This window comes from Trichechus manatus, unplaced genomic scaffold (genome assembly GCF_000243295.1).
Source record: "Trichechus manatus latirostris isolate Lorelei unplaced genomic scaffold, TriManLat1.0 scaffold00040, whole genome shotgun sequence".
In the NCBI taxonomy this organism is placed as follows: Eukaryota; Metazoa; Chordata; class Mammalia; order Sirenia; family Trichechidae; genus Trichechus; species Trichechus manatus.
The window spans coordinates 18,167,801-18,191,678 of NW_004443976.1; the positions used below are offsets into that span (position 1 = coordinate 18,167,801).

At 42.3% G+C, this 23,878-nt stretch overlaps 1 protein-coding gene across 2 annotated transcripts; it reads left to right on the plus strand.

Moving 5' to 3' along the window:
- The first annotated feature begins 903 nt into the window (after nt 1-903).
- CRK (CRK proto-oncogene, adaptor protein) lies at nt 904-23,361 on the plus strand. 2 transcript variants are annotated; one of them, XM_004376164.2, is made up of 3 exons: nt 904-1,271; nt 11,254-11,789; nt 23,152-23,361. In XM_004376164.2, the coding sequence occupies exons 1-3, from the start codon at nt 1,031-1,033 to the stop codon at nt 23,287-23,289; spliced, it is 915 nt and encodes a 304-aa protein (XP_004376221.1). In that variant the 5' UTR covers nt 904-1,030; the 3' UTR covers nt 23,290-23,361. The 2 variants fall into 2 exon arrangements, with proteins under 2 accessions (XP_004376221.1, XP_004376222.1); XM_004376165.2 differs by having other exon boundaries at nt 907-1,271; nt 11,254-11,619.
- The last annotated feature ends 517 nt before the right edge of the window (nt 23,362-23,878 follow it).

A 23,878-nucleotide genomic window follows, 5' to 3' on the forward strand; every position in this document is an offset into this window, starting at 1 on the left:
CCTTGGCAGCTGTGTGGAAGGCAGTTAAGAGCACGAAGACTGAAGACTACCAGCGAGGAGGCTGTTGACAGGAGTATGGAGGCAAGGTGATCCTGACAGTGGTGAAAGTGGGAGATACCCACGGGCACAATTTAGGGTTAGAGGAATCTGGGCCGGTAACTTGAAAGCCTTAGTAGCGAGAATGCCATACTTCTGCCTGGCTTGGTACACTCTGTTCCCTTTGCCTTCAAACCCTTCCCCACTTGCCATTCAACATTCAGCGCAAGCCTCCCTTCGCAGACTGGATTAGGTAGCCTGTTGTGTGTTCCTAGAGCCCCGGGTTTGTTCCCCATCCTAGCATTTGGCACTCCGTTGTTATTCTTTCCTGGCTTCTCCCACTAGTCTGCGAATTTAGTAAGGGTTGGGCTCGGCCTCGATCACCTTTGCGCCCGCATGGCAAGTGTGCTGTCAATAACTGCTGAATGAATCAATGAAAACAAAAACTTTAGCCAACAAAAAAAAGCCCGACGTCTCAGGGAGCCTTGCTGAGAGCTCAGGTCCTGGGCTCACATCTACCTTTCATAACCTCAATTCTGTTTCAGAGTCGATGCCTAGAAGTCCTGGGCCTTCCAGGAACTTGAAGCCTAATGGAGCGAAGAACCGCGTAACCAACAGCACAAATAACCAATTTGCGCTGTGGAACGGGGGGCTAAGGCCCCACCCCTTCTGCCCTATACTCCACCTCTCCGTCTTCTGCCGTCCGGGTCCCGGCAAGGCGGCGACGCCCATGAGGCCGCATGCGCAACGCATGCGCAATGCGTGCGCGAGGTCTTCCTTGCCCTTCTCCCAATGGCGGGCGGCGGTTCCATTCCCGGCAGCCTCTCTGGGACTGGGTGCGCGTCATTTCCGGTGGGGAAGGCCCGCGGCCGCCGCCGCCATTTCGGGCGCTGCTGTGAGACTGGGACCGGAGCCGGTCCGCTGGGCGGCGGGCGCCGGGGCTGGAGGGGCGCGCGCGGCGGCCGCGGCCCAGCGTGTAGGCGCGGAGGCGGCCATGGCGGGCAACTTCGACTCGGAGGAGCGGAGTAGCTGGTACTGGGGGCGATTGAGCCGACAGGAGGCGGTGGCACTGTTGCAGGGCCAGCGGCACGGGGTGTTCCTGGTGCGGGACTCGAGCACTAGCCCCGGGGACTATGTACTCAGCGTCTCAGAGAACTCGCGCGTCTCCCACTACATCATCAACAGCAGCGGCCCGCGCCTGCCCGTGCCGCCGTCGCCCGCCCAGCCTCCGCCCGGTGAGGGACACAGGGGACGGGAGGCCCCGGGCGGGGGCGAGGGCCGCGGAACTCTCCAGCCTGGTCGGCTGCTCACTGCGTGCTGACCCCCATGAGGGTCATGGGCAGGGGGCTGAAGTGACCGGGGCAATGGGCAGGCTACTGCCGGAGCTCGTTCCCACCGACGAGCAGGAGTGTGTGGGGGAGGAGGAGCGGCTGACCGAGGCTTTTGGGTGTGACTTGGGAGGACGGCCCAGGGGAAGGGGAACTGCTTCGGCCCCAGGGTGGGGCTAGTGCCCGGGCCAGGCTGCAAGGGTAGGGCCGGACAACGTGGGGACAAAGAGCTGAGGGGGATGTTGGCACTGCGGGGGCATCACTTGGCAGCCGTACCCAGAATAAATTCAATAATCCTACAAGTGGCTTTTAGGCTGGAAACACTTCCTGCTGTGTTGGAGGGCCGGGTTTGGCCATACTCCCCTGGTGGCCTTTGGTAGGAAGTCACCCCATACCGGCCAGGAGGGATGGAGACACCCGCAGGAAACTGGTCAGCTTTTTCCTTTCTTGGGCATTTTTCCAAAATTCTTTTACCGTCCTCTTCCCCCGTGGAGGATGAAGGTAATTAGCTAAGTGCCTTGGTGATTGAAGAAAGCCTTCTAAGACCAGCCTAGAACAAGTTGATGCTTGGCTGTGTCCAAGAAATCTTAGTGGCCAGAAGACTGTCCTTTGCAAGCGGTGCATAGTGGAGAAAGGATTTTTCAGAAAATAAACCAGAAATAAGCCAGTGGAAAGAACCCCTTTCCTAAAAGTGAATAGATTTCATTTTTCCTTGAACTTAAAACCTTGTTGCTCTTGTACTTTATGGCCTCTCCTGTCTCAGTAAGTTGGGGCTGTAGTCTGAGTCTTCATGGAAATTGGGAGCACACATGCTGGGTCAGAAGTCAGATTCTCTGAGAGTTTAAATTAACTACACTGGGTCTTCCTTCCCAATGATCATTGAGATGTGACTCTTAGTCATGTCATTGAAGTTGTTTGGGGAATGTTAAGGAGGTTTATGCACTTAGTACTTGAGAGTTGTGAGGTACAGAGTAATTCCGAGGTTACCATTATCTGTGTAACAGGACCAAGAGTCCTGATGCCTTTTCACTGTTCGCAAGTTGAAGTAGTTTACTCCTAACCAACTGAGACTAGATCCAGGCCAGTCTCATATGAATTAGGGTTCTGAGCCAGCCTTTGCAGGCTTTCTCTTTTAGAATAGTCCTAATTTAGACTGACTTTCTCTGGCCAGAAACCCGGAGACAATCTCTTTGTTATTAACACATACAATAAAAAAAAAAAAAAATGAGTATGAGATCTTTTAAGTCCATAAATTATCCTAGCTCTTTCTCAGTCTGGTTGATTTAATACCATTATAGCATGAGATGGGAACGGGTTTGGTTTTGGTTTTAGATATATTCTACTTTGATGCTACTTGCGTGGTATCTAAGGTTTGGTATCACATACAGTGACGTGGTGGCAAATTCATTTAAATTCAGTTCTTAACCTTAGTTTGTGTGTACGTTTTCTTGGTTGCAAAATTTGGAAATGACAGCAGGCTGCTTTGTTTGTTTGAAATTTCTCCGCACCTTGGCATTATGATTTTATTTCTCAACGCTTACCTTGCTGTAGAACTCCACCTTTTCAAAACAGATAAGAGTTTAGATCCTTGGCCCAGGAGAGACTGTGAAGATTGCCAGAGTTTGTGGATGGGTGTGGAAGTTCACGGGCATTGTGGTAATGCTTTTGCAATGTACTCGATTTTCTATGCAGGGTAATTGATTTCATTTGCTGTCTTTATAAAGATTACTTCATCTCTGTTCTCCTCCTCTCCATTGAGCTCTTTTTCTTTTGAAACCATACAGAGGAATTTCTTGAATTTTAGAGAGGCATATACAAAATTAATGTTGTTAGGTGCTGTCAAATTGCTTCTGACTCATAGCGACCTTATGAACAGCAGAACAAAACACTGCTGGGTCCTGCACCGTCCTTGCAATCATTGCTATGTTTGAGCCCGTTGTTGCGGCTACTGTGTCAATCCATCTCATTGAGGGTCTTCCTCTTTTTCATTGACCCCCTACTTTACCATGCATGATGTCCTTCTCCAGGGACTGGTCCTTCCTGATGACATGGCCACAGTACGTGAGACAGTCTCACCATCTTCCCTTCTAAGGAGAATTCTGGCTGTACTTGTTCCAAGACAGATTTGTTTGTTCTTCTGGCAATCCATGGTATATTCAAAATTCTTTGCCAACACCATAGTTCAAAGGCGTGAATTCTTCGGTCTTCCGTATACAAAGCTTTTGCATGCATATGAGGCAATTGAAAATACCATGGCTTAGATCAGGCACACCTTAGTCTGCAAAGTGACATCTTTGCCTTTTAACACTTAAAAGAGTTTTTTTGCAACAGATTTGCCCAGTCCAGTATGTTGTTCGGTTTTTTGACTGCTGCTTCCATGGGCATTGATTGTGGATCCGAGTAAAAGGAAATTAATAGCTAACATTTATTGACTGCTTATTCTATGCTAGGTGCTTTGCTGAGTCATTGAGTGCATTATGTCATTTCTATAACAATCCAGTGAGGTAAGTACTGTTATCTCCGTTTATTAAAATATTTCCATTTTATAGATGAGGAAACTGAAAATCAGAGATTTAGTAACTTGCCCAAGGTCACCCAGCTGATAAGTGACTGAGCCAGAATTTGGACCCAGGCATTCTGACCTAGCTGACACTGTTACACTCTTCTTTCTGTCAAAGCCAGCTTCCTTTTGGGATCCCAGCAGTGAGTCTATTCTTAACAATTTTGTCTCTGCTCTAGAGTTCCTGGTTCTGTTTAAAGACCAAAAAGAAGGAATGGCAAGATGAAAGTTGGCTTTAACCAGTACTCATCTGCTATCTAAAGTCACAGATGAAGAGGCTTTTGAAAACCTTATTTGGTGAATTGAATATGGGAAATGAGCTTTTTGTTTAGGGTTACGTAGTGTATTTTGTGCACATGATACATAGATAGAATTTATATGGAATGATTTAGCTGTAGTTTTTAGAGACATAGAGATAGAATAGGCCAGGGATTCTCGGTCTTTTCTAGTGAACTTATTTTTAACTTATCTTGGGTCTTCAGCTCTCACAGGCTACATATGCTGCTGTTGCCTGGGAGTGCCCTGGGGCCATAGGGAATGGTTCGGTCAAGCCTACTGGTCATATTGGGTCAGGGTGGGCTTCACAATGGCCCTCTTGGGAAGGCCTACAATAATTAATCCACTGGCTTCTCTCTCTTGGAACAATAAGGGAGAACTGAACTAGTATGAGTTAGAAGAGTAGTCATGAGCTTGTGCTCCGGGGCCTGGGTTTAAGTCTTACTTCCGTACCACTTATTAAATACATCATTTTGGCCCAGTTATTTAACTTCTCAGCCTCAGTTTCCTCATCTGTGAAAGAAGGAAAATAATAATACTGACCTCATAGAGTTGTTGTGAAGATTAAGATAGTTTAAGTGTATCAAATGTCTAGAAATGTTGCTGGTATATAGTAAGTAGCTCACCAAAGCTCTTAACCAATGCACCACCAAGGCTCCCAATAAATATTAGTTATATTAATCTTACGAACAAATGTATGAGGTGGGGAAGAGTTGAAGCTAAATGGAAAACTGGTCTCAGCTTTGAGACGCTCACAGAGGCATGCATGGTGTGGGTTGGTGAGTGCTTGTGAAACAGCATGTCTTAAGGGGTAAGTGCTACAGTGGAAGGGGTGGGGTACATCAAGAAGTATGAAAGGACCTTCATGGGTCCAGTGCAGGAAAATAGGAGGGTGCTTGCTGTTACTGCTCAACCCAAAGCCTCCCACGTATTATAGTAGTGGATGAGGGCAGCATAAGCTTCCCTCATTTTGGGGGTAGAGGGCAGAAGCTAGGAAAGTAATTGTTGCAATGCCTCTTCAAGGTCGTGCTGGACCAAGTCCCTTCTTTGGAGATAGTGTGGGATGCTGATTACCTACTGCCACCTTTTTGCACCTTCTGTTTCTGTGTTCCTTTTGTTTACTTCTTTTTTTTTTTTTTTTTTTTTTGTGCTTTAAGTGAAACTTTACAGCTCAAGTTAGTTTCTGATACAAAAATTTATAACACATTGTTATGTGACCCTAGTTACTGTCCCTGTAATGTGACAGCACACTCCTTTCTACCCCGGATTTCCCGTGTCCATTCAACCCAGGTTTACCTCATCTTTACACTTCACAAACCTGGTGCTCCTGTCTCATTCGTCCTCTTTGTATACTTTCTCTTCAGTGTCAAAGTATCTCTCCATCCAGTGATTGTAGTCACTTTTAGGAATTTCATTAGATAGGTATTTGGTGCAGTTTTACAGAATGAGGGGCTGAGGCACAGAGAGGTTAAATAGCAGCTTATACAGCTGTATAACAGGTCATACAGCTAGTAAATGGCATAGCCAGAATTCAGCAAACCCAGTCATTCTGAATCTGCAAAGTACCATGCTGATACTCACCATTTCTAGAAAGTTCTATTTGCTTAGGCGACCATGCAACTTGATACCTCTTTAGGATTCTTTTCTCAGGTGGAAGCCAGCAGCCTTTTTAGCCTTTAGTTTTGGACAGGTGGTGAGGGGTGTGTATCTAGGCAATCTCTATAAATGCCATAGGCAGGGTAGAAGGAACAGAAGGAGTGGGGATTAAGGAAAGAAGAGAACAAGGGGAAATACTGTGAGATCTAGGAGAAGCTGATGATGGAGTCACTGTGGTGGTACCCACGCAGAAATGATCTGTCCTGTTCTAGCCTGAAGAACTCTAGGGTAGTCTCCTTAAAGCCTTTAAGGAGCGGGGTTGTAAAAGACTGAGGGCTGAAATGCTTAGAAGTAATGACTTGAGCATGTACATAGAAACCAGAATACCCAACTTACTTGTATTGATTTTGATTTCTGAATGAACAAGTCAGTGAGGTTTTCCAAGTCCCAGATAGCTATGAGAACCCTGTTGTTGGTTCTGTTCTCTAGCCTAACTGACTGTATCTCCTTCCTTTCCCGCCCTTCTATTTCCTGCCTTTGGCTATTTGCGGTTGGAAGGAGATGAGCGAGGGAAAAGGAGCCGGAACACATAGCGGTAGTGAGGTTTCAGCTTATCTGGGACTTATGTTCTTCCCCCGCCGCCTTCTCTCTTCTGCAGTTTGGATCAATGATGCTCGATTGCCCCATTTATCTAACAGCCCCAGCACTACACAAAAATAGGCATTTCTCTGTGGAATTATTATAGAGTGTCATTAGAATAGAAAAATATACATAAAGCATTCCAAAAGTGCCCTTTGGTGTTTTGCTTATATTTCTGCATTGGGATTGCTGAGCAAAAAAAACAAAACAAAACACTGGGCTCAGTTCACACTACGTGGCATTTGAACAAGAAATGAATTGAACCAACTTCCTACCTTTATACTGGATGAGCTGCCAATTTTTCTCTTCAGAATTCTTTTAGTGATCTTTCTAAGGGACTTAGCCTAGTAGTCTTATTTGTTCTTCCAAATCCCCTCCCTGTCTCTGCCCCCCAAAAACACATTTCACTTGAGCTAGTACAGTAATGGAGGAACCATAACAATGGGCGACAGGGAGTGGTTGTCTTCCTTCTTAGAGTGAAAAGAGTACCTTGGAAATGTTCAGGGATGGTCAGACCTGCTGTTTCGTTGTGATTTTGTTGTATTTTGTGCTGTTTTTGTAGGAACACAGCTCCGCTTGAAAGTGAAAGCCAGAAAAAAGAGTCTTCCTAAGACATCCTGCTTTGCTTCTTGCTCACCAGCCATGCTGTGCATGCCTTTGTATCCCTAACTATGCTGTGAGCTTCCCAAAGCTGGGGACGATTTTCATTTTGCTTTTGCCTCACTTCAGAGTTCTATTTATTAATATCTAACACTTAACTGAGCACTTACTGTCTACTAGCCACTGTCTCAGAAGGAGCACCAGTAAAAACCATTTTGGGTAAACTTTAGCAAGAGAGCTTCCCTCCAGGTGTGATTGGGACCTTGTCTAAGTCATGGGTGCTCTGCTTGTGTGAGGCAGGTCTCTCTCCCACTCTGCCCTCAAGGCTTTCTTGACCAAACAGTGCTAAGTAGGTCTCCATGGAGGTCACACTGACCCTGTCCTTAACATAGTTGGGCCTGAAGGCTCCGTCTTGAACTAACCTAGTGAAGTAGGCAAGGTGGCCATGTATCTCCTCAGTGCCTACCAGATTTGAATTGGAATAATACCCTATTAGTGATCCACCTCAGTGAAGAGAGAAACTCCAGAATATAGCACTACCATGCTCTGGTATGGTCACAACCAAGATCGTCTTTCCAGTCCTACACTTGGAACAATTGGAGTCACTTTCTGTTGCTACCTGATGAGTGTTTGCCATAGATGGACAATCCTGGGTCTAGGCATTTATTGCAGTGTCTTGGATTGAGGGACAGCCAGCATTCCTGAGTTTAGGCTGTTAACTTGTTTTAGCCTACAGTCGTAAATACCACAGATGGACTTTTTGCAATATAAGAAACGTGTATTTACTAATGTAAGGTGCAACTGCGCTTTAAGTTGTGTCTTTTTCTCTCATCGTTCACTTAAGTGAAAAGAAGGCACTCATCAGTGCTCATTTTGCTTAAGGACTTACTACCAAACTTAATCTTTATTTTTTCACCTCTCTCCAGTAGTGCTCTGAATTTTAAATGTACTTTTTCTGGTCATTAGGGAAGAATTTTTTTTAACATTGTACAAAAGTAGCTAGGTCTTATTTTGTGAGAGTAGCAAATTATTTTAGACATCTAGGCTACCACAGTCCTGTTTCACAGCATTAATCGCTCCGGCTTTTGGATAGGTGGGGCAGTGCCATCTTTTTAACAGTAATGGAGAGGGTAGATTGGCCATTTTCTCTTAACAGGACAGGAACAAGTAACTTTCATGAAAGAAGTGCATATAGTCGATAAACGTGAAAAACATTAAACAGTCAAAGAAATACTATTTAAGAAGAGGTAACATTTTCTCCTTATTAAATTGGCAGTGGTTTTAAAATTGCCATTTTGGCGAGGTAATAGGGGAAATGGGAAGTCATAAACCATTGTTGGGAGTGTAAAGTTATACAGACTTTTTGGAGGGCAATTTGGCTACATAAGCCTTTTTTTTTTTTTTTTTTTTTTTTTGTGCTTTAAGTGAAAGTTTACAATTCAAGTTAGTTTCTCATACAAAAATTTATACACACATTGTTATGTGGCCCTAGTTTCTCTCCCTATACTGTGACAGCCCACTCCTCCTTTCCACCCATGATTTCCTGTGTTCATTCAACCAGCTCCTGACCCTCTCTCACTTCTCATCTCACCTCCGGACAGGAGCTGCCCATTTAGTCTCATGTGTCTACTTGAGCTAAGAAGCACACTCTTCACAAGTCTCATTTTATGTCCCATAGTGCAGTCTAATCTTTATCTGAAGAGTTGGCCGCAAGAATGGTTTTAGTTTTGAGCCAACAGAGAGTCTGGGGGCCATGTCTTCCAGGGTCCCTTCAGTGTTGTCAAACCATTAAGCCTGGTCTTTTTACTAGATTTTGAGTTCTGCACCCCACTTTTCTCCTGCTCCATCAGGGACTCTCTGTTGTGTTCCTCGTCAGGGCGGTTATTGGTGGTAATTAGGCACCATCTTGTTCTTCTGGTCTCAGGCTTATGGAGTCTGGTTTATGTGGCCCTTTCTGTCTCTTGGGCTAATACTTTCCTTTTGTCTTTGATGTTCTTCATTCTCCTTTACTCCAGGTGGGTTGGGACCAATTGATGCATCTTAGCTGACTGGTTGCTAGCTTTTAAGACCCTAGACGCCACTCATCAAGGTGGGATGCTGAACATTTTCTTAATAAACTTTGTTATGCCAGTTGACCTGGATGTCCCTTGAAATCATGGTCCCCAGACCCCTGCCGCTGCTACTCTGTCCCTCGAAGTGTTCGGCTGTATTCAGGAAACTTCTTAGCTTTGGTTTAGTCCAGTTGTGCTGACTTCGGCTGTAGTGTGTGTTGTCCTTCCCTTCACCTAAGATAATTCTTGTCTACTATCTAGTTACCTCTCCCTCCCTCCCCACCCTCGTAACCATCAAAGAATGTTTTGTTCTGTGTTTAAACGTTTTCTTGAGTTCTTATAATAATGGTATCATACAATATTTGTCCTTTTGCAACTGACTAAATTCACTTAGCATAATGCCTTCCAGATTCCTCCATGTTAAAAGGTGTTTCACAAATTCATCATTGTTCTTTATCGTTGTGTATTCCATTGTGCGAATATACCATAATTTGTTTATCCATTCATCTGTTGATGGGCACCTAGGTTATTTCCATCTTTTTGCTATCGTGAACGGTGCTGCAGTGAACATAGGTGTGCATATATCTATTCGTGTGACTGCTCTTATTTCTCTAGGATATATTCCAAGGAGTGAGATTGCTGGATCGTATGCTACTTCTATTTCTAGCTTTTTAAGGAGGCACCAAATTGATTTTCAAAGTGGTTGTACCATTTTACATTCCCACCAGCAGTGTTCCAGTCTCTCCACAACCTCTCCAACATTTATTATTTTGTGTTTTTTGGATGAATGCTAGCCTTGTTGGGGTGAGATGGTATCTCATTGTAGTTTTGACTTGCATTTCTCTAATAATCCTTAATATTCTTAACCTTTGGTCCAACAATTGCCTTTCAGCGAGTTTATCCTAAGGAAGTCACCAAAAAATGTTCATTGCTGGATGAGAACAAGAATGCTCATAATAGCATTGTTTGCAGTAGTGAAAGATTGAAGATACTTTATAGCCATTAAAAGTCATATTCTGGAAGAAAATTTAAAGACATGGGGAGGAAAAACAAAAAACACATACAAACTTCTTTTTGTATTTTCTAAGTTTTCGGTAGAGCTATTAATTACTTTATTAGGAAAGCGAAAAGGTAAAAAAGAAGTTCAGTGAAGATGGTGTGGTCTTTTGGGTGCTTAGCAGAGTGTAAGTTAAAGGTTTGTATTCTTTAGAACCTTTTTCCTTATTTGAATTAATATATGTTCATTTATTATCCTTGAATTCTAGAATCTCAGGATAGATTTTGAAGTACGCGCCTGTGTCCAGGGCCATGCACGTCTTTCTGTCATATTAATTTTAAGTATTCCTAATGTATCCTTTCTCTTGGACCCGCAAATTCAGTATTTTAGCATTTTTTTACTTTCCCGAGCACCCTTGTTCACCCTTTTTCATTACCTGTTTCCTTCTTGAGAACAATCACATTTCTATGTTTTATTTAAGCAAAGGCTTTGGCCGTTGGTATTTTAAGCAGTTAGCTTCTTAATTTCTCTTTTTAAGCTCCTAGGTTCTTTTGCCTAATTAAGCTTTTTTAGCTGTCAGAGATGAAATTGAGATCAGCCATCTTAGATAGAAAAGAATGTCTTAAAGTGTTTTTCTTCTTTGCAGTTGTTCATTCTAGATGTGATCCGAATGACTGTAGGTACCTAGTGTAAATACAAAGCTCTCCCTACCTCTTCCTAGAACAGCTGCTGGGACCTATCAGAAAGGAGAGGTTGCTACATTTCATGAGGTTGAAAAGAAGATTGAAACAAAATCTTGAGCCTTATGATACTCTATAAAAGAGATGGCAACAGAACATATTGGGAGAATGAACAAAAAGTCCCCATGCTGCACTGTCTTTGATCCAGTAGGAGGAGGATATGTCCTTACTGGCCTGGTATATCACTAGGCCTTCTGTTCCTTCTCTGGGATGGATGGTGATGGGCGTCTTTTCCCAGGGGATGGTTCAGCTAGACAGCGTGGTGTTTCAGTTCATTATGAGGAAAAGGGGTTATTCTTTTTCCTAGACAGTTTTCTGTTGTTTTTTTGGCTGATTAAATACTGACTAAAATGTGTGTGGGAAATGCTTAAAATCTCTATTTCATCTCCAGTATACATCTTTAAATAATATCCTGCTCTGTTTTTTCCAGGGGTGAGCCCCTCCAGACTCCGAATAGGAGATCAAGAGTTTGATTCATTGCCTGCTTTACTGGAATTCTACAAAATACACTATTTGGACACTACAACGTTGATAGAACCAGTTTCCAGATCCAGGCAGGGTAGTGGAGTGATTCTCAGGCAGGAGGAGGCAGAGTATGTGCGAGCCCTCTTTGACTTTAATGGGAATGATGAAGAAGATCTTCCCTTTAAGAAAGGAGACATCCTGAGAATCCGGGATAAGCCTGAAGAGCAGTGGTGGAATGCGGAGGACAGCGAAGGCAAGAGGGGGATGATTCCAGTCCCTTACGTCGAGAAGTATAGACCTGCCTCCGCCTCAGTATCGGCTCTGATTGGAGGTAACCAGGAGGGTTCCCACCCACAGCCACTGGGTGGGCCGGAGCCCGGGCCCTATGCCCAACCCAGCGTCAACACTCCGCTCCCTAACCTCCAGAATGGGCCCATTTATGCCAGGGTTATCCAGAAGCGAGTCCCTAATGCCTACGACAAGACAGCCTTGGCTTTGGAGGTACATAATGTGCAAAATGTAGAAAGAAGAGATCTGCTGCAGGGTCTCCCTTTCAGACCTCTTAGATCTTTGTAGGAATGCTGAATACAAGCAACAGCATTGTGATGTTATAGATGTTGAACTGATTTGGGTATTAAATGTTGGGTTTTCTCTTTTTATAAGAAAGTCTATTTTAAAATAAGTAAGCTTAAAACTGTATGACTGAATGTTCTGATTTGATCTCCAACTAAACATAGTTTGACTAATAACAATACCTGAATTCACAGGTATTAATCTAAAATATTTTTTCTCATCTACATCCTAATCTATTTCTTTCTATTTGTCATTGTGTAAAAGAATGTGGGGTCACACAAATTTGAGTGTAATAAGTGGTTTCTATCAAAGCATTTAAATGAAATTTTCTCACAAAAACAGTGTTTTTACTTTAGAGGCATGAGATTCCTTACCATTAATTGCATCAGATACGAATTCAGTAGGGAACAGGTGTGAGGAGATCCATTTCCAAAAGTATTAATTAATACTAAGGAGCAATAGGTTTACTTGGTCTTTGGTGTTTAATTCATTTTATAGGCAAGAAGCCAGTTCCTCCTGAGGAATTAATTTTTACCTTTTACTGGTTAATAGTTACCCTTGGTATCACATCTTCTGGCTAACCATTACATTGTGTTTATTCCCCTCTTTAGCACTTACTCCTTCCTTTTTTTTCTTTTCTTCCTTCTTTCCTTCCTGTTTTCTTGGATTATTTAGAGCTCGTGGTTAAGCGTGAAAGCTAGAATAGAAGTGGCATGTTACCCATTTTTCAGAGCCTATTGATACAGTGGCTCAAATGTAAGCAAGTAGCTAACTTTCATGAGCACAGGCTAAAGTTACGTGAGCACAGGTTATCAGAGAAGGGACAAAAATATATTCTTATAAACCAAAATACTTTCTAAACTTTGTTTTCATTGGGTCACGGTCATACACTGAGGAGTAGGAGCTGCCCTCTGTCTAAGTGGGAGTGTTAGCCCACAGAATTAGCTAGAATTTATTTGAGCCAATCTCTTAATATTACTGGATTTGAAATTTGTCTTTTAGGTTCTGAGCTACTGGGTGTAAAGGAGGGTTAGTTGAGTCTTACAGGTTTGGCTGAAGAATGTGTGTTTTTAATGTTTGTATTTTTGAGCTAAATTCTGTGACTTAAAAGTATCATGTCCCTGCTTTGATAAATAAATCAACTGTTTGTTGTCTAGGTCACATCACTTATTTTTCCCACTTAGGAGTTTGGAGGATAAAAACAACAGAAGTTTCTAACCTCATGTTTTCATTTAAGTTTAGATGATTTTAATACCACACCCAGTGCTGTGCACATGGTGGATGTGACTCTGGACTTTTATTGCAGGCCTTGTTAGTACTGGGCCGGGATGTGAAAGTGGCATTCATGGAACAAGCCAGTTAACACCCAGGAGAGAATAGTTGTCACATTAATTTTGCTTCCATTTGCATTTCCTTTCTCAAAGAGAATTATTTGTAACGATGACTGTCTTGATTAGAGGCTTCACTGCTCAGAAATGGTTGAGCTTTTCCCCTGCTGTGAAATACAAGTCTTGTGAAATTAAGATTTAAGTAGAAAATTAGTTTATAATTTCAGTAAGTTTTCTTTTTGGGTTTGGATATTGGTTTTAAGCCACGTATATTTATTGCTGACGATGGCCTCCTTCAATTTAGAGCAAATGCCCCAAATGATAGCTTTAAAAATTAACTTTTTCTTATGTACTTAAAAAAAATGGTATTAAGTTAGCATCTTAGAATTCAAGAGCTAGAAAGGACCTTAGATATCCTTATTTGATATATGAAAACAAACAAACAAAGAACTTGATGTTTATAGAGATTGAAGCGATTGTCCAGACTAGTTGGAAGTGGAGATATGACAAACCCAGATTTAGCTTGGCACCCTTTCTACCATTCCAAAATCCAGTCTGTTTCCTTTTGTTTTATATCAGCGCTGCTACTGTCTTCAATGCAGATTTTATGTAGATTCATTGACAGTGTATCCTCAGAAGTACTGTCTGCGCAGGCAGCCACAGTTCTCCCTTCTTATGTCCAGTTTTCCATAGGAGCTGATGCCAGATCCCTTTTATGATGAGGCTGGGAGATAAGATTACGGGACACTTGGCTTTCTGACCTTAGCATTCTGGTGAGAAAGACATGCATTGCCATTTAAATGAGAAGCATAATTTGACTGACTATATACATCCAGATTTGTAGACCAGCTAGGTACTATTTTAATGGAGTGTTGATAGATTAGAATCGTTGAATTTTAGAATTGGGCAGGACCCTGGATATATTCAACGAGCAGTTTTCAGGCTGCTGCTCAGTGTCCTGAGAGTTCCCAGGAAGTGCGTAGAGAGAAGGAGAAGCCGAGGATACAAGGCTCTGGTTTTCCTTTCTTGCTTCAACTAAAGCAATTCTGCTTTTAACTGTGTTATCTATTGGGTTCTCTGTAAGATTTTCTTTGAAGAAAAGGTTTCCATGCTTTTAAAAATAGGCTTAAAAAAATTAGTATTCAGGGACCACCTCTCCTCATCTTACACATAGATGTTTCCTGAGTGATGTATTTGCTGTGATCAGAGTCCCTCACTAGAATATGTTATTGGATGTTTCCTCTCTTTTCCCACCCACCAGATTTTTCTACTAGGGATGAAGACTGTGGAAAGAAGGGATTAGTTCTAGCTGATAACGAAAGTAGAGGTATTCTTCAACCCAGTGTGGTTCTGTGGGTCAATTAGTCAGCCATAATTTTGGGGAATATGACATTGAACAAAACAGACATGATCTGCTCCATTGTAGAGCTCCTGATGAAGACAGACATTAAACAAATGCAGATATACTGAGTGTTTTGAAGTAGAAATACTGGAAATAACGTTAGAACCAGTGCGGAGGCGCATTTCATTTTTTGATCTTAGATTCCAACTTTTTGTTTCATGGCTCCTTGGTAGTTGGTATAGTGATAAGCCTTGTAAAATTTCAGGTGTCAGAAGTTTATTTTATGCCTCTGTAGACTGTCCACAACAGTCACATTATCTTTAAATGTGCTAATGATGTAACTCCCATCTCTGATTCAACCTGGTCTTTTGCCTTTGATAGATGATAACACTTCAGAGTAACCAGGGAGCATCTTGAGTGTTCTCAGGCTTGGACCTCTTCTTCAGGGTACATATAGAGAAAGTGTAAAGTGCTTTGGATCTTTGATTGCACGCAGCAGTAACTACATCAAATCCACATCTTCCCATGTGGAGCTCTGTGAAACCTATGTTTGTTAAGGCCTTTTGACTTGTGTATGGAAAATTGGAGTAAAGGTCCCTCTGATGTATCCCTTTGTTACAGAGAAAAAAGTAAGATTGGAAGGTATAAGAACTTGAACAGCAAGTCCTTGATTTGTCCAGTTTGTCTTTTTTCTGGAATTGTAGCTGTAGATTACTGTTCATTGGGACAGTTGGTGCTTTCCCATTCCCTTCCATCTTCGGTGGACATCTTCATTTTCAAATCATAGAATCTCAGTGGGAAGGGACTTTTGGAAGTAACTGATCCAACAGCTCAGGCATTGAAGGCAGGCCCTACTGGTGTCTTTACAGATGATCTTTTAATATCTGTTTGCATATCTCCGCTTTTAGGGAACTCACTATCAGCCATAGCAGTGCAGTCCAGAGGTTCTAAACTTTGTTGATTCACAGCACCCTAGTTTCTCCGTAATTTTTCACAGTGCTCCTGGGCTGAAAGAAGTACTTAACAGCTCTATTTCTTAGGTACCCATAACCGTTGCTGTTGAGTTGATTCCAACCCATAGTGACCGTAGAGGACAGAGTAGAACTGCCCCATAGAATTTCCAAGGAGTGGCTGGTGGATTTGAACTGCCAACCTTTTGGTTAGCAGCCATATCACTTAACCACTGCGCCATTTAGGTCCAAACAATTTAAGTACAGTAAAACCTGCAGAAACCAGAACCTGTGTAAGGTGGAAGCCTGTCCGAGTAGGAAAGCTCAAATATTTTCCACTAAAATGAGCATTAGAAAAGTGGTAAGACTGCATCCTGTCAAGGGCAGAACAGTTGAGACCTGGGAAAACAAGGCAGTCCCATCAAGTTCTGGCTTTCACAGGTTTCACTGTGTTTATATCCTAATAACTTAGTAGCCATTTGAAAAAAATAATAAACATAATTGAAAGAAAAATATTTTTAGTTTTAAATAACCATAATTACATAACTAAGGAGATGTATACACCTGTTAGACACGGCACAGTTTCTGAAAGCTTGGAAGCCTGTTGAACACTGACACCCTCATTTCCTGTTCCACATTTATTTGTGAGATACTTGCTTTTTATCAGGAGCCTTGGTGGCCTAGTGATTAAGAGCTTGGCTGCTAACCAAAAGGTTGGCTATTAAATCCACCAACCACTCCTTTGGAAACACTATGGGGGCAATTGTACTCTGTACTGTAGGTTTGCTATGAATCAGAATTGACTCAATGGCAACAGGTTTGGCTTGGTTTTGCTTTTTATCATAGCATTGCCAAAACCCAGCTTCGCAAAGATGTGATATCTTTAAAAGAATATAGTATGATCTAATGTTGCAACTGTGAACTACCTTGAGGTGGTAGTTCACGTGGACATCACAGATGTCAAGTATTGTTATATTTCCCTCCAAAGTTTAAAATACTTTGTGTAATGCCCTGGCACTGTATAGTTTGGGAGCCTCAGGCCTGGTCCGTTGTATTCATTTAGAAAAAAAAAGTTTTTTTGTTGTGCTTTAGGTGAAAGTGTACAGAGCAAATTAGTTTCTCATTAAACAATTAATACACAAATTGTTTTGTGATATTGGTTGCCAACCCTGCGATATGTCAACACTCTCCCCTTCTCTACCCCGGGCTCCCTGTTTCCATTCATCCGGTTTTCCTGTCCCTTTCTGCATTCTTGTCTTTGCTTTTGGGCTGGTGTGCCCATTTAGTGTGTATACATGATTGAACTACGAAGCACGTTCCTCACGTGTTATTTTTTTGCCCTGTAGACCTGTCTAATCTTTGGCTAAAGGATGAACCTCAGGAGTGACTTCAGTACTGAGCTAAAAGGGTGTCCAGGGCCATACTCTCGGGGTTTCTCCAGTCTCTGGTTTTCTTTTTTGTTTGTTTGGGGTTTTTTTTGTGAATTTGAGTTTTGTTCAACATTTTTCTCTGGCTATGTCCAGGACCCTGTATTGTGATCCCTGCCAGAGCAGTTGGTGGTAGGAGCCAGGCACCATCTAGTTGTTCTGGGCTTAGTCTGGCAGAGGTTGTGGTAGTTGTGGTCCATTAGAAAATTCTTCATGTTGAGCTAAAATGTGGTCCTCTGTACCTCTTACCAGGGATGTGGGGAGCTCAGTTTTAGGCATTATATCAGTTGTTGAGCTAGAGAAAACCTTTTCTGACTTGAAGTAGAACCAGGGTAAGACCTGTCCTCCAGAATTTTGTGAGATGCTTTTTCTCTTCACTTGGAAGCCAACCAGTTAAATCTCAAAGACCTGCAGCTTTCCACCAATACATCCCTGTGTCCATTTCAGTCCATCTCTAGGGCAAGTGAATCATTAAGGCTAAATTGTTGTCACTTGTCTCCATTGATATGCATGACTATTGCTGGGCTGTAAATACTGCTTATTACTCTTTAGATCAAGGGTCTGTACACTTTGTCTGTAAAGGGCCAGATAGAAAATGTTTCCAGTTTGTGGGCCATACAGTCTCTGTCACTACCAGTCAACTCTGCTGTTGTAGTGAGAAAGCAGCCATAGGCAAGATGTAAACAAATGAACATTCTGTGTTCCAATCAAACCAGTTATAAAACAGGCAAGAGACCTGATTGACTCAAGGGCCATAGTTTACTGACCTCTGCCTTAGATTGCTTTAGTTTGTTGTTGTTGAAAATACACACAGCAGAACATAAACCAGTTCAATTTCTGCATGTACAATTCAGTGACATTTATTACATTCTTCAAGTTGTGCAACGATTCTCACCCTCCTTTTCTGAATTGTTTCTCCTCCATTAACATAAACTTACCTAAAACCAACCAAACTCTTTGGCCATTGAGTTGATTCCAACTCATAGCAACCCTGTAGGACTGAGTAGAACTGCCCCATAGGGTTTCCAGGGAGCGGCTAGTGGATTTGAACTGCCAGCCTTTTGGTTAGCAGCCAAGCTCTTAACCACTTTGCCACCAGGGCGCCAACATAAACTAACCGCCCCCTAAATTTTTTGTCTAATCTTTGGAGTTGCTGTTGTTAATTTGATTCCAGATAGACAGTTCTTAAAAGCACACAGTTCTCAAGGCAGACATTTCTTTACTAATTAAGCTAAACTATTGTTTGGTTTAAAGAAGACTTCAGGGGAGATATTTTTGTTTTAAGGTTTAAAGAATATTTCAGGGCAATGATTACTGTAGCTTTCTTAACTTTTTTCCCTCCAGCTAAATCTCAAAATATTTCCTAATGTGTATTTGAAAATATTTGAAGACAAGGCCCTTGTAATGCTTTTATATATTTGCTTTGCCCTGGTTTTATTTATATGAATTTGTGGGTGTTTCCTGCCTCTCACTCACTGGAACCCTGCAGCACATCTGGATCAAAGAAATGCTAGATGTGGCAGTTGTTGATGTCTTTCCTGTTAGCTAGTAGGGTCAGAAACTAGGAAAGCAGCCACCTGAGGTTAAACCAGCAGAGGTCACACAGCTCCCTAATGTCTCCTGTATAGTGAACACCAAAAAGAAATGTTATCTGGTTTCCAATTTCTTTCTCATTGTCACTGGAAATCATTGGTGAATATCAGCTGGGTAATCTTACTCCTGAAACCAATTCGAGATTTGACTATCTGTGCCAGGATCATGATTTGGCTTTGGGAACTACAGAGAGCTAGGGAAGAAACCAGTGTTCATCAAGTTCCCTGGGATGAAAGAAACTGAAGTAACCGCATTCAGCCCCCTTTACAAATGGTTCCCTGATTTACATTCAGACTTGCTCTTAAGGATGTGGTATGGGATCAGGAGGCTGAGGAACAGACAACACAGAATCAGTTCCTCAATGGTTTAAAAATCATCCCTGTCTCTTTCCTTTATGAGGTGTTCATGAGGTCTGCCTCATAAAGAGAAAGGTTAGTTACCTTGTAGTATGTCAAGTCCTTTATAAAGTTGTTCTTGCTCATTGGTAGGCATATTAGGATTTTTTTTTTCCATTTATAACTTGAATTTTGAAATCAGTAGCAATAGAACTATGTTTATTACTGCATTCACTGATAAGTCCATTCCTTTGCATCTTAAGATTGTAAGATTTCTGGGACAAGTATTTAGTTTTACTCTGTCTGTGAAGTAGTACACCAAACTTCAAACCTAGATGCTTCCCCTTTACCTCCCTAGTCCGGCCTCCAGGAGTTATACGTTAGGGAGTTGTTGCCTGATAGGAGGAGGAGCATTAATGCTGGCTTTGTTTCTCAATTAAAGAAAAAATTACACTTACAACTGGAGCACCATGTTCTTATACTGCCCCTTCCCCTCCAGCCTCTCTCCCTCCATCCCCATGCCTCAGGTTAGCATCCCCGCTTTCTTCCAAACTGTTGGAGAGTGAGGGCCTCATGTGGTATCGTAGGTAGCACTGGTCTCTTAAGTTTAATCATGTTGCTTTTGGAACTTGTCTGTTCATGGCCCCAGGAGTCATCATGTACAAGATTCCATAGGGTACAAACCCAAAAACCCACTGCTGTCAGGTCGATTCCGACTCATACTGACCCTATAGGACAGAGTAGAACTGCCCCGTAGGGTTTCCAAGGCTGTAAATCTTTATGGAAGCAGACTGCCACATCTTTCTCTCACAGAGCTAACTGGTGGGTTCAAACCACTGATCTTTCAATTTGCATGTGAGCGCTTAACCACTTTACCACCAGGGCTCTTCATAGGGTACAAAGGGTTATTTAATTATGATAAGGCCTTCCTTGGAGTATTTGTATGTCAAGGCCACTTTGGACAGGTTTATTTTCTCAATTGACTGTACAGCTTTTCTCTTTTATCCATTTAAAAGTCAGAATTGTTTCAGAGTAATGGCATAAAGTCTTTCACCCTCTGACATTTGGACCTCTCTGTCAAGAACCTAATCAACTGTTTAAAAAAAAAAAAAAAAAGTTTTTGGATTTCAGAATATAGTGTGGTTTTTCTGAGCCTTCCTCTGTAGGATAAAACCAAAGGAGTCTGTATATTAGAGATGGCTCTGATGTTGTCCGAAGGTCTAATTTGTACATAGTTCCTACCCACTAGTAAAGTCTTGCCTTATAAGAAATCTTACCCTTTTCTTCCTTAGAAACCTTAAAGGAAAATGGTCTAGGGGCAGGTCAGTAGATGTTGTCCTGCTTGTGGAGAAGCTGGTTGGTTCTGTAGTACTGGTAACAGCAAGGAGCTGGGCTAGTCCACATTTCAGCCTACCTTTCACTTCTTAGAGCTCTGTGGGGTGTGATTTGAGACTATACTTTGAACGCTTAAGAATAAAGACGGTATAAAATGGAAAGAAAAGAGATGTATTTAAAGTAAACCTAGATTTTGGTATCAGCAAAATGGTGGACTAGAGATCCTGAAGAATGATCTTCTGAAAAACACCTAGAAAAGCTATAGAAAATATAACACACATCCATTTCTTTTCAGTTATTTATTTGAGGTATAAAAGCATTTGGTAAAATACACTAATCCTCAGTGTACATCTCGATGAGTTTTTATGTGTATGTACACCTGTGAGTAACCACCTAAGAGTATAGACTACTTCTGGCATTCCAGAAGCGTCCCTCATGTCCCTTGTATGTTTTTAATATCAGTAAAGTAATGGATTTATTTATAGCAGGTATTAGAGATGTTAGCAGGAAGATAGACCTGAAGTGATCAGACCAATTTCTTGGAGGAAACTGACCCCTTAGTCCCCATCTGAAGGGGAACCTAGCATGACTGGCAATTAAGATTTTCGACATGAGCATACACATCCTCTCTTTCTGAAGGTCAAAAACTTATATTATTCTGGGTCCAGCTATTAGAATAGCACTTTGTATGACGTGAGTGGAGTCCCTGAGTGGTACAAACAGTTAACACACTTGGCCGCTAACTGAAAGGTTGGACGTTCAGGTCCACCCAGGGGCACCTTGAAAGAAAGGCGTTGTGGGCTACTTTTGAAAAATCAGCCATTGAATACCCTGTGGAGCACAGTTTTACTCCGACACACATGGGGTCGCCTTGAGTCAGAATTGACTTGGCAGCTTTTTTTTGATGACATGAATGTTTAACAGATAATACAAATAAATACTAAAAATGGGAGAAAGAAGTGCACGTGATATAATTGACTTAACATAGCAAGTGACTAGCAGCACAAAGGCATTGATTGCAGGGACATGTACATAAGCGTGTGTTTGTGTGTGTATGTGTGAAGGATGGGAAGTTAATGGCAGCTGACAGGTCATTAAGGAAAATTCGTTAAGGAGCAGTCAAATGTTACAGGACTGGTGTTGAGTCTTGCAACATTGCAAGATTTTTATTAAGAAAGGAGCAAGTGAGATGAAGTCTGAGAACTAGGATTGGGGATAAAGGAAGAAATCCTTAGACTGTTTGACTAGTAAGCAAAACTTGACTTGATGTCCTGGTCTTTCTCTCTCCAAAGACTGAAAATCTTTGCTTGTCATAGTTGGCCTTCTGGATGTAAGGAACTATGAGTTGGAAAATTGCTAGGAATAAACATTAGAACCTTGGCAGTAGCAGCTGATAGGACTAGATTTACTTGCAAGGGCGGGCATGCAATATCATCCTTCCCTCTCCTCCTCCTACACTGTCAGCCTCAATCTTCACAATATTGCAGATCGAGCTGCTGGTTTTTCTCACTGTCTGTATCTTACCCCTAGTCTCTCTAATATTCCCTAGTTTCTGTCTTCCTGTTTTCAGCATCTGTGACCCACACCACCACTTTAGGCCTCTGGTTTTCAGATAGTTCCTGAGGAAATTACAGTCAACCCAATAAGCAAGTTGTTTTCTCTGAGTGAGATCAAGCTGGTTCTAGAGGAGGCCCTGGGCCTGGTGATGAGTTGGCTTTAGCCAGTAGTTGGCCTAGAGACATTCTCAGGAAACCTCTAGGCCCCAGCAGCATAATTTGAAAGTTCTTGGTATGGTAGAAAGAGCATAAATGGGTTTTGGAGCCAGATGGTTCTGGATTCAAATCCCAGTCCTGCCACTGGCTGTGTGACCTTAGATACGTCCTGTAATCACTCTGAACCTCAGTTTTCTTATCTACAAAATGAGAACAATTCGTGTCTTGCAGGACTGTTAGGAGAATTAAAAAATAATATACATAAAATACCCTCTATAGTACTATAGAATAGTGCACTAAATAGTAGTTATTAATTTAATAAAACAAAATGAACAGTTATGCTTAGAAACCACTTGTTGCTCTGAACTCAAATGTTAATAATTAAAAGGTGGTCATAAAGTTCTTTAGTCCAGTCACATCTAGGGCCTTACCTCACTATTGTTCAGTATTTTGCCACAGGGATGAATCTGTTCATCAGACTGACTTTGTCTTACGTCTCAGTAGCAGGAAAAAGTTATATCCTGTACTGTCAAAACTTTTTATTTGCGGTCACAATAGGAGGCTTTTTGTAAACATAAGTAAAAACATAGGAGTTTAGTTTTTGTCCCCTCACTGGGTAATAAACACGTGCCAAGTGGCATCGAGAGAGCAAGGAGGTCTGTCAGTGTGTCACAGGGAGTGGGGCTGGGAGGGAGCTGATAGAATTTTGGGCTATACCTGCCCAAGTGGGAAAGGCTTGCCTTGATAGGAATGTGATGGAACACTTCATTTTCTGGGACCGAATGAAGTATGGTCCCCATGATTGCCTTCTGCTGGGCAAGTAGTAGCAAGCAGTGTGTGTACCACGGTTGGCTGGGGGATTGTGCCACTGCTGTATGCCAGTGAGGGAGGGGCCTTCCCCTAAGCCAGGACCTATGGTGCAGGCAGGAAGTTGAGGGTGGTGGGTGCAAAGAAAAAGAACACTAGCTCGCTCTAGTTGGGGTTACTCATCCAGAGACACTTGAGATTTCCAAAGGGGTATCATTTTCTAGGATCCTTTCTACTGTCTGTGCTCTGTGTGTTTTTCTGCATTGCTAAAAACACTTCTGCTTGCATTAACCACAAGTAACCAGTCTGGTGGCTGGGGCTGGGGAGGCAGTGAATAGCCATTTCTATAATGTCAGCCCTAGAGCAATCACGTGGGCAGGGTATGCCTAACCAGAGAATGGAGTTTTTTAACATGCATTCTGAACTGGAAATAAAGTGCTCTCCTTATTCTCCTCCTGCAGGTCGGTGAGCTGGTAAAGGTTACGAAGATTAATGTGAGTGGTCAGTGGGAAGGGGAGTGTAATGGCAAACGAGGTCACTTCCCATTCACACATGTCCGTCTGCTGGATCAACAGAATCCCGATGAGGACTTCAGCTGAGTATAGGTCAACAAACAGTTTTGCTGACACATGGGAACAATCTTTTTTTTTTTTTTTTCCCCCCTACTGCAATCTATACAGTTTTCTTCCAGATGTCAAGAGCAGTCTAGTTTATATAAGCATTCTGTTACATGTCATCTTTTTTAGACTGGCCTACTCCATTCCTAGTCTTATTCACCATTTTCAGGGTACGAAACTGGAGGCCTTTGTGTCCACTTCTGAACTGGTGATTTTAGGTGGTTGTGGCTATGCCTGTGTGTATCAGAAGGGGATGGTCAGTGTCTTGCCTCCTTTCTCTGAGGCAATGCAAATTGACCTGTGGAAAACCGATAGACAGGAGAGGAGGAGTGTTGCACGCTGATTACCCTGATTTACTCAATGGTTTTTTTTTTTCCCCATTCTGAAACCATACTGTCAAATGGCAATAGACTGTTCCCTTCCACCCCCGTGAAGTAGTCAAGCACCGTGTGAATAGTACCCAATGGGATGGCTTTTTCCTTTACAGAACATGACTGTTGTATGACTCATTCTGACAGTTCAAATCCTGAGAATTCTGAAGACACTACTAGAGGCATTTGTCTTCCTTCCT